Raw genomic sequence first — 9887 nt, forward strand, 5'->3', positions numbered from 1 at the left:
GCGGGCCCCCCAGCCTAGGGAGAGGTCGAGGGGCACCAGCCACACCCCGCCTTCCCTCAGAGCCCATGAGGCGGCCCCACCTCTCTCTGAGAAGCCCTGGACATCCTCTTCTTCAGCACTATCCAGGTCAAAGAGGTCCTTAAATTCCTTCCTGTCCTCGTCCTTCCTCTCTGTCACCTTTCTCCGCTTGATCTCTGGGAAGTTCAGGTCTTCCAGCTGGAAGGGTGGTCACCAGAGCGGCAGTGAGGTCGGCAGGAGCCGTGGCTGCGTCGCAGCAGGGGCCTGCAGCCGTGCCCGGCCCCCGCCGCCAGGGCCTGCCGGGCCACTTTCTAGCCACCCTGCTCCCAAATCTGGCAACGGGATGTGGACACTCAGCACACAGCCAGGGGCCACCTCGGGGCCTGCCCTTCCCCTCTATCGGGCCGTAGGCCGACCTGCATGATGAGGGCCGACTGCCCACTCCACTTCCCAGAGCTCCCGGCCCCCCAGACCCAAGCGTGGAGGCTGCCCCTCCCGGGGGCTTCTCTATCCCCTCTCCAAGCTGACTCACGGAGGCACAGGCAGCCCCACGCCCGACTGGCTGCATATGGGACACGTTCCCCTATCATCCCTGGGGCTGCCCCGAACCCTCAGCTGCCTGAGGGTCTCAAGCCACAGCCAGTCACTAGGCCCGAAGCCTAGGCGCCCCCAGCCTCACCCGCTCCTTGCCGCTGATCTCCAGCTGAATCTCCCGGTCCCTCAGCTTCCGCCAGTGGCTGTAGTACCTGGTCAGCGGGGTCCCCTCCACCCGCATCTGCCTCTCCCAGGCATCCTGGGACAGGGGGCCAGGGTTACACCTCATCCGGGGCTAACCCCACACCCTGCACACCGTAACAGGCACCCTCAGGCAGCACCACCCCTGGGCCCACTGACCACTGCCTGACAGTCAGACACGCCAAAGGAGACACCCTGGCGGCGGCAACAGATGTGCTCTGAGTTCTCCTGCAGTTTTGCAAGCAGCTGGTGCACCTGCCGGCAGTAGTTAGCCACCTTGCACTCACGGAGGAAGGACTTCAGCTGCAGAGGAGAGGGGGTTCAGCATGGCAGGATGTGGAGCCCTGCCCACTGCTGGCCCAGGGCCTATGCAAAACCGTGCATGGCAGCTGCATGATGACAGGAGGGGACATGGGACCCATCTGCCTCAGAGTCAGATGTACACATGCTGGGGCCAGGGTGGCGGAGGCAGAATCAGCCCACACCCAGGGCCAGCACTCCGGCTGCCGTCTCCATGAATAAAGCGTGGCCTCGCCCGCAGAGTTTCTCCAGCTGTTTGTGAGAAACCACTGACCTGCACAGCCTACAATGTTACTGTCTGGCCCTTCAACTAAACGCGTTTCCTGACTTCTACTCCAGACCTCAGCTCCTGGGACCTTGAGGCCAGAAGCAGAGGTGTCCCGACTGCCCAGCATTACCAGCCAAGACGACACAGGAGGGACAAAGACCACTACCCCACACAAGTGCATGACTGCATGTGACAGAGGACACGTGGACAGCTGTGTGTAAACGCCAGGAGCACACGTGCCACCCTGTGCACACACATGGCAACCGTTCACCCCCCTCCACCTCCGACCAGGTGTGGCTTCCTACAGGCCTGAGACTGGCAGAGCCAACCCCACCCACCAGGGCCCCACCCCTCTGTAAGACGAAGGCCTCCTGGATACGGGAGGACCCAGCATGAAGCCCCTACGCAGGAGAGGCTCTGTCCCCCGTGGACCCGGGACAGGACACCTCCTTGCAGCCCCCGTGCTTGCAGGGAGCCCAGCCCACCAGGAGTCAGTCAGTCTGGGAAAGCCACACACCTGCAGGACTGCGGGCAGCACCAGCTCGGGGAAGGCCACGCTGTGAGCCTGGCCCTGCAGGTACTCCAGTGTGAGGTCACACAGCTGCTCCACCAGGCCATCCTGAGGGTACCACTCTGTCAGGGAGGGGCAGGGGCCCCTCTGAGGAAAGACCCCGCCTCCCGGAAGGCACCCACCCTTAGGATCACTGGGGAGGGGATCAGAGACCTCAGCTGCCAGCCCTAGGCTACTGCGAGGTCCCTGCTTGGCCCTGCCAGCCTCGCCCTCCCCCTCAGCAGCCCCACGGCTGACGTGACCCGCTTAAGCTGCACCAGGGCCCTCCCAGGAGGCCCGGAGGCAGCCTTACCCGGTACGCCTTCTCCTGCAAGTTGACACTGGACAGCTTCAGGACCACAGAGAAGCTGATGGGCTTGGGGCTCATGCGCCCGGGCCGCCGGTTGAAGTCAACTTGCTGGAACACCTGCCCCAAGAGCCATGCCTCCTCAGCCAGCTGTGCCTGCCCTCGGGCCCCAGCACCAGGAGGCCCATCCGGAGACCACTCGTGGGGCTGGTCCTCCAGGACCCTCAGTGTCCCCTCCGACCCAGAGTGGCACCATGGTCGTTGGAGCAGGACCAGCATGGCCCTGCCCTCCAAGTCCTAAGGACCCATGCCTGGAGACCCAGAGGGTCCCTGTTCACAGAGCGCCACCAGACTCCTTTCCCAGTCACACGGCACCAAGGCTGTCCTGGCTCTCATGGCTCTCTTAGGCCATGACCAGTCGCCAGGCCCGAAGCCTAGGCACCTGCCAACCTCACCCACTCCCTGCCAGTCATGAAGCCGCATCCTGAGTGGCTGGAAGATGAACAAGAGAGGACAAGGCGTATGGGAAGGGAGAGGATAGAAAGCCAGGACAGCTTCCCCTCCCCCATGCTCTGCCACAGCCTTTCAGAGAAGCCCTACCCCAGTCCAGTGACGCTCCCCACCCACCATAAGACCCTCGCTCAGAGCTATACACCCTGGAAATAAAGGCAAGGTACATGCAGGATGCCGGGGGAAGCAGCTGCAGGCCCCGGCAGGAGACACCACACCACAAGGAGGGTGCTGGACAGTCGGGCTCAGCTCTCAATGGAAACAGCCCTGGCAGCAGTATATGAGAAAGTGCTCCCCTAGGGCAGCCTACCTACCTCCAGGATGAAGGGTAGGACTGGGACAAAGATCCCTGTGCTCTCCGAGAGTAGCGTCAGGGCACGGATGCAGTGCAGGCGCAGCGGATAGAAGCGCGCGGTGGGCACCAGCCTGGGGGGATGCGGGTGTGAGCAGAGGCCCCATCCTGGCAGCTCCCACACCCTACAGCCTCCTACCCCTCCCCACTCATAGGCTAGAGCCCTGGGAGGGGTCCACCAGTACGGTCCAGGGGAGCAGCAGCCCCCCACCCCACGGGAGGTGGTTCAAATCCCTCCTAGCAGGAACAATAAATCTCGCCCAAAAACCCACCTCCCTGCTCGACAATGAGGCTCTGAACCTAACTTCGCTGTAACAGGTGGGGTTCACTCTTCCTGTCCCCTCTCCTGCACCTCTACTCTCAGGCCCCTCCCCCGGCATCGCCAGCCCCCCTTCCGTCTCCCAGCGTCCTTCCTGCAAAGCTTCCAATGCTCAGGCAAACAGTGGTGCCCCCTATCGGCCAGAGACCACAGGGCACAGGCCAACATGGCAATCCCGCCTTCTGCTGCAGCTCCCTCTCCTGGACGTGCTCCATCCAAGGGCCCCATGCAATGAACCTGTGTTCTCCGCAGGCTTCACCAGGCCCCAGAGCACAAGTCTAAGACGCTCCAGGAGAGGCTCCTGTCATAGGTACCCACCAAGCCCAGCTACCCACGAGTCCAGAGCACCTGCCACATCGGGCCCGTGGACCCCAGCCCTTCCTCAAGCCTGCCAAGACACAGATCCAGGCTCCAGAGACAAGACACCAGGGTGCTGCCCAGACAGTCCCAGGCAACCTTTTCCTCCTGGCCCCCCAGGATGGCCCTATCCCCCCAACAACTCACTTGATGCAGCCAATGATAACCTGGGCCAGAGGGTAGACCAGGGGCTGGAGGGCATCGTTGGGGCACAGGACGCCCAGGACCCGACACCACAGGTGGAGGCAGTGCACATACTGCCAGTTGTACACAGACTGATACGTCTCCTGCCCAGAGCAGACCAGGCCTACCTTCACAGGCTGCCAGGCCAGCGGCAGCACCTGCCTCCCAAGTCGACCCCAGGACCCAGCCCCTCCCCACCAGAGCCACCAGCGGTCGCATCTCACCTTGCGCCCGGCCCCAGCCACCACCCCACTGCAAGGGTGGACCCACCAGGGGGCTGGGCCATCTCCCCAACAGACAGGGGCTGCAGAGTCCCCAGGCTCTGTGCTAGGCCGGGCTCCCCACCCAGGTTGCAGAGCCCGGGGTCCCGCGCACCTTCTTGCGGGTGGCCATGGCGTTGCGCAGGTGGATGGCCAGCTGGCGGATGTAGAGGAAGGCGTGCTGGTAGGCCACGCCCGGCTCCAGGGCGAGCAGCTCGGTCAGCGTCCGCTGCATGAAGCTGATGAGGGGCAGGGCACTGGGCGAGGTGAACTTGCAGTTCCTTACGTACGTGATGTACATGTGCTGCCAAGAGACAGCGTCAGAGTCCCTTGCCCAGGCCGTGCCTGCCCGCCACCCCCCAGCCCTGGTCCTTTCCGCAGGGCTGCCGCCTCAAGCAGGAGCCACAGCCCCTCCCCTCCATGCTGCCCACTCCTCGGGAGCCCACTCGGCTCCCACATGCAGCCAGGGGGCAGAGAGGGGAGGGTCTCTGGCGGGCTGGGGGTGGAGCTGCACAACAAGCACGGAGAGGACTGAGGGCCAGGAGGGGGTGAACCTCTGCTGCCCACCGGGCCTGTGAGGGCTCCTGAGGATCCCCACACAAAGGCCATGCTGCGCTGGGGCCCTGGCCATGGCCTTGGGTCCTGACTCCTCCCCACACCCAGCATCCTTGCCCACCCAGAGAGGCCCCTCCCTCAGGAGTTTTGCAAGCGTCCTGGTGGAGCCCAGGAGGCTGAAGGCTCCCATCCCTGCCAGCACTCCAACCTCCCTGCGAGAAAACTGCGATCCAAGGACCCAGGTCTGCCCACAGCTGCAGCGTGGGGCCCGACAAGAAGCACCAACCACAGAGGCAGCCTAACAAGCCCTCGGGCTGAGGCTTCCAACACAGAACCCAAGGGACACAGACGTGGGGCTCCAAGCTACCTTGAGAACAGGGCTTAGGAAGACATCCTTCTTATGCCGGCAGACTCGGGCAAGGACCAGGAAGGCCAGCACCCGCAGGGACTCCTCCCCAGTGCTCCAGATGACCACCATCCTCTGCAAAGAGCGGATGTCACTGCTGGTCCTGCCTCCTCACTCAGGACACCCCTAGAACCAACACAGCCCTCCCAGCCAGGCAGAGGTTCCTGGGTCCCTGCGGGAAACAGCCCCGCCAAAGTACTCCCGGGAAGTCACAAGAAGCTCAGCCAGAGAGAAACCGAAACAGAACAGAAAAGAGCACCAGAGACCTGCCTGTCATCACACATGCACGTGCTAATGGATGTTAGATTGCAAGGGTCGAGGGGCAGACCTCTCATCATGGTGGACCCACATGGACAGAGCTATGCTGCTTCACCAGGGGCAGGAACGGGGGGGGGGGGGGGGGGGGGGGGGGGGTGATGGGGAGGAACAGGAGTCAGGGGCGGGAGTGGCCCAGGCGCCACCTCTGCACTGGCTAGGGGTTAGATGAGTCTGTAAGCAGTTATGGCCCCGCCCCATGTCAGCAACACAGGGGCAGCTGGCCCACCTTGAGCAACATGCGGCACTGCTTGGGGAAGGTCAGATAGCAAGGCACCAGACAGCTGACGTGCCGCAGGACAGCTGCCAACACCGTTGCTTCCGCCAAACAGGTCACCAGCTGAGGGCAGGAGAAAATAGTGAGGCCCAGATCACGCGGGACTGGACCACTGGACACGGCTAGGCTCCCAAGACCCTGAGAGGAAGGAAGGACAAGGCCCCCACGCCCCTCCCACCAGAACAGCACCTGTGTGACGGAGCTCAGGTATGCCTTGATGTCCACGCGGAGCTTCCCCCAGAGCGGGCTGCTGGATGGATGCAGCGTCCTGCAGAGACCACCCTCTGCATCATGAGGCTGTCAACGTGTCCCAGCACATACAGTCCAGCGCCCACAACCCTGTGAGAGACCCACCTCTCTCCACAAAAAAGCTGCGGAGGTCCCCTTACAGGTGGACGGACACAACGGCTTATCAAGACCCTCTTGAGGGTAGCCCAGATGAATACCTTCAAAGGGCACCAGCCCCCCCCACTGGGTTTGAACTTCCGTCCTCCCCGTGCCCAAGGCTGGCCACCTCCCGAAAGCTCCCAGAGGGACTCCAAGCCTCCAGCTATTCCCTCAGCCATAAACCTCTTCTAGGTCCCCTGCACCTTGTCTCCACCGTGGAGCCATGTAAAGCCTCCAAACCCTGCAGTGAGTACTCAAAGGCTTTGGAGTCTAACCCAGGCACTACTAACTGCTACGTGCTAAGTTTCTTTGGCCTACACTTGCTGCTAAAAAACAAAAAGACGGCACTTTGGGAAGCCAAGGTGAGGGGATTACCTAAGCCCATGGATTCGAGCACACCTTGGACCACTTGGTGAGACCTCATATCTACAATAAATCAAAAAATTAGCCAGGAATGGTAGTGCGTGCCTGTAGTTCTGGCTACTTAAAAGGCTGGGGCTGAAGATCACCTGACCACAACAGGTCAACACTGGGGTGGCTGTGAGTGTGCCACTGCACACTAGGCTGGGCGACAGAGAGGGACTCCAACTCAAAAGAAATAAAAAATAAACAAAAACAGAATCTTCCACAACTATAAACTTGGCATCACTGAAAACTCCAGACTCTCAACTCCTTTTGTAAACTCGGACCACCTAAAACAGTGGTTGACGCTGAGAGTCCCGTGAATTTCTTTTTGTGTTTTTGAGTTGGAGTCTCACTGTGTCGCCCAGACTGGAGTGCAGTGGCCGCTCCCGGCCACCAGAGCCTCCACCTGCTGGATTCCGGCAATCCTTCCGCCTCAGTCTTCCAAGTAGCTGGAACTACAGGCGCACGCTACCACGCCCGGCTGATTTTTTCATTTATTGTAGAGATGAGCTCTCGCCAAGTTGCCCAGACGGGTCTCGAACCCATGGGCTCAGGCAATCCACTCACCTCAGCCTCTCAAAGTGCAAGACTACAGGCTGAGTCACCGAGCCCAGCTCTGTGAGTTTCTTGAAAGCGCTACCCTCAGTGTTCACAGAATTCAGCAGCTGCTTACTAAAAGGTATTGAAACCCATGAAGAACAAAGGCAGGGGCCACAGAAAGTCTCCCATTCTTGACCATCTTGCCCAACACCTGGGCCAACACCAGTCACCCAGGCCCAAGGTGTCAGTTTCCCAAGCCCACCAGCTCCTTCACTGCACTTCTCCCTGCTCTGCTGCCTCAGTTGGGAGGCCTCACCTGGCTGCTGAGCCCCACTCGAATCCAGGTGCTTGCTGTCCACCCAATCGCTTCCTGTTCCTCTACCCCCGTTAGCCGACCTATCCCCTCCAGACAGCACCGCTCTCTGCTGACCCACCTGGAAGCCCTGACCATGACCTCCGACTACAAGTGCCCCGTTTCTGGGGCCACTGCTCCCGCCTCCGCCTCCACCTCCCCTCCAGGTGCTGACAGTGAAATCTCCCCCGCGACCTCCCTTCTTCCTCTAAAAGGTGTCCTGGGGCAGGCTCGACCTCTAGGCCCTCACTCCCTCGAGGCCACATGGCTGCACGACCCCCACGTGATCCACACTCTATCTAGCACTCTGCTGTGCTACATTCTTCTCTGTAGACCTTCCGTGGCCTTCTCTGGCTAATCTTCCTCGAAACTGGAAGCTGAGCCTCAGGCCCAGCATGGGTGAGGCCCCTGCATCCAGACATAAACAGCACCTGAAGCAAGCCAGTCACAATGCCAAGATCAAGGGGCAAGCGCAAGACTGACATGTCCAGAGAGGAAGGAGATATAACCTTGACCTGGAAAACCTCGAGAGCAAAGCCAGGCACATACCCCACACTCCCTGAGAAACTCAGAGCAGAGAAGGGAAGGAAAAGGGAAAGGAAACAAGGCCACCCAATCGGCCCTGAGTGTCCCGCCTCTCTCCCGGGTCCCTCATGCCCCTGCCCTCTCAAGGGCCCCACAAGAGCCGGGCTCTGCCCCACCAGGCCTCTGTCCTGGCTAGGTCTAGTCCACAAGGCCTCTGCCTTCTCCAGGGCAAGGCCCTGACCATGCAATCCATCCCACCTCCTCCAATCCCCTCTCTCTCACCTACTGCTGTCTTTTGGTGTCTTTCCAAACAGCAACTTCCGGAGACAGCCAAAGAGGTCTCTGATGCAGAAAGTGACCAGAGCATTGAACACTGCAACAATAGGGTCGAGAATAACTTACAAGACAGAGAACACAGCAGAGCCTCACCCCAGGTATCCTCGCCCTGGCTCACCAGCACTGTCTGTGACCTGGAATTTGCAGTCCTCGGCACTTTCCTGATCTCCTTGGATGGTGGCCACAGCTCCACGGAATGCCTGCACAACCTCATGGAACAGCTTTGGAGTGAGGTGCTGCTGGAGACACAAAAACAGGAATGTTGGTTGGTGCAGCCAAGCATAGGGTCGGGAGGGGGATCCTTACCCATCCTCAGACACGGGACAGGGTCATGGAATCACGTACTGGCCACAAACATAAAGCTAAAGCCTGAAATCTTCCCAGGAGGGAAAAGAGTCTATCTCAGAAGCCCCAGGTGAAGGGCTGAAAGCTCCCAGATCCTGGGCCACGGCCAGCTCCACACCAGGAACTCTCTCTTCTTGTCCTTTTCCCCATGGAAACCACTGAGAGTCTCACAAGGACCCTGGTTTCACCAACAAAGTAACAGACGCTACACCCCACCCACAAAAGACTAACTCTGAGTAGCAGAGAACTCCAGAGAAACACTGACATGGAGTAGGCAACGGTCCAGAGTTTGCTCAGACGAGACGGATTTGTACGAGAGTGCACAGTCCTGCGGCAACTAAGAGCGCAGGGAGAACTACAGGCAGCTGTTTTGTGTTGAACGGGACTCCAGGGGCCCGGGGCCTGCTCCATGCAACTGCTCACCTTCACCGCCCGCTTCCACCTCTCAACCATGGCAAGGGTCACAGGAACAGAATCCCTCTTCTTCTTCAGCCCTATGGGGACGCCATCCTCTCCACCCTCTGCTCCATCCTCCTCCTCACTTGCTTCCTGAAAAAAACAGAGGAGCCGAGCTTGGGCAGGGGGTAGAGGCCACAAGCACACAGCTTCCGGTTCTGTCCAAGTTCTCACCTCCAGTGCATCTGGCAGGGTGTGAAACTGCTCCTCCTCGTCCTCAGAACTGTCTGAGTCGCTGAAGTTAAGCAGGCTCTGGTCGTTCTCCTGCAGGAACTTGTAGAACTCAGGGTCTTTGTCCTTCAGTCGAGAAAGTTGGCTCTTGTGCTCAGAGGCACAGCCTTTCCGCCAGCTGAGAAGGTAGAAGGCAGCAAACCCAGTGGAAAACCCATGGGGGCCCAGGGGTGCTTCTTGTCCCCCAACCCTGCTAGCTTGCTGGCCTCCCCAGAGAAGCTAAAGAGGATTAGTCGGCTCCATCCACAACAGCCAACGACAATCAAGGCACGAGGATCTCCAGCAGGTAATTCTTTGTGGTGTGTTTTTGTTTTTTTTGAGTTGGAGTCTCACTCGGTCGCCCAGACTGGAGTGCAGTGGCCGCTCCCGGCCACCACAGCCCCGACCCGCTGGGCTCCGGCGATCCTTCTGCCTCAGCCTTCCGAGTAGCCGGAATTACAGGCGTGCACTACCACGCCCGGCTCATTTTTTGATTTATTGAAGAGATGAGGTCTCGCTACCCAGCCGGGTCTCGAACCCACGGGCTCAGGCAATTCACTCACCTCAGCCTCTCAAAGGCGCAGGATTACAGGCTGAGCCACCGAGCCCAGCTCAGTAG

General features: G+C 60.2%; 1 protein-coding gene across 1 annotated transcript in view; it reads right to left on the reverse strand.

The window, feature by feature from the left end:
* The window catches only part of NOC2L (NOC2 like nucleolar associated transcriptional repressor), a 10593-nt gene extending 1097 nt beyond the window's left edge, over positions 1 to 9496 (reverse strand). The window contains exons 1-15 of the mRNA XM_021708112.1: positions 9233 to 9496; positions 9026 to 9151; positions 8376 to 8496; positions 8204 to 8294; positions 5902 to 5980; positions 5665 to 5775; positions 5082 to 5195; positions 4275 to 4463; positions 3864 to 4003; positions 3003 to 3114; positions 2185 to 2298; positions 1839 to 1940; positions 913 to 1056; positions 698 to 811; positions 46 to 216 (exon numbers count right to left, since the gene is read on the reverse strand). Coding sequence (XP_021563787.1) covers positions 46 to 216; positions 698 to 811; positions 913 to 1056; positions 1839 to 1940; positions 2185 to 2298; positions 3003 to 3114; positions 3864 to 4003; positions 4275 to 4463; positions 5082 to 5195; positions 5665 to 5775; positions 5902 to 5980; positions 8204 to 8294; positions 8376 to 8496; positions 9026 to 9055 — 1632 coding nt within the window. The 5' untranslated portion in view covers positions 9056 to 9151; positions 9233 to 9496. The remainder of the gene's footprint in view (positions 1 to 45; positions 217 to 697; positions 812 to 912; positions 1057 to 1838; positions 1941 to 2184; positions 2299 to 3002; positions 3115 to 3863; positions 4004 to 4274; positions 4464 to 5081; positions 5196 to 5664; positions 5776 to 5901; positions 5981 to 8203; positions 8295 to 8375; positions 8497 to 9025; positions 9152 to 9232) is intronic.
* Between the last annotated feature and the right edge of the window lie 391 nt (positions 9497 to 9887).

This window comes from Carlito syrichta, unplaced genomic scaffold (genome assembly GCF_000164805.1).
Source record: "Carlito syrichta isolate Samal-C Ts95f unplaced genomic scaffold, Tarsius_syrichta-2.0.1 Scaffold130671, whole genome shotgun sequence".
NCBI classification, from domain to species: Eukaryota; Metazoa; Chordata; class Mammalia; order Primates; family Tarsiidae; genus Carlito; species Carlito syrichta.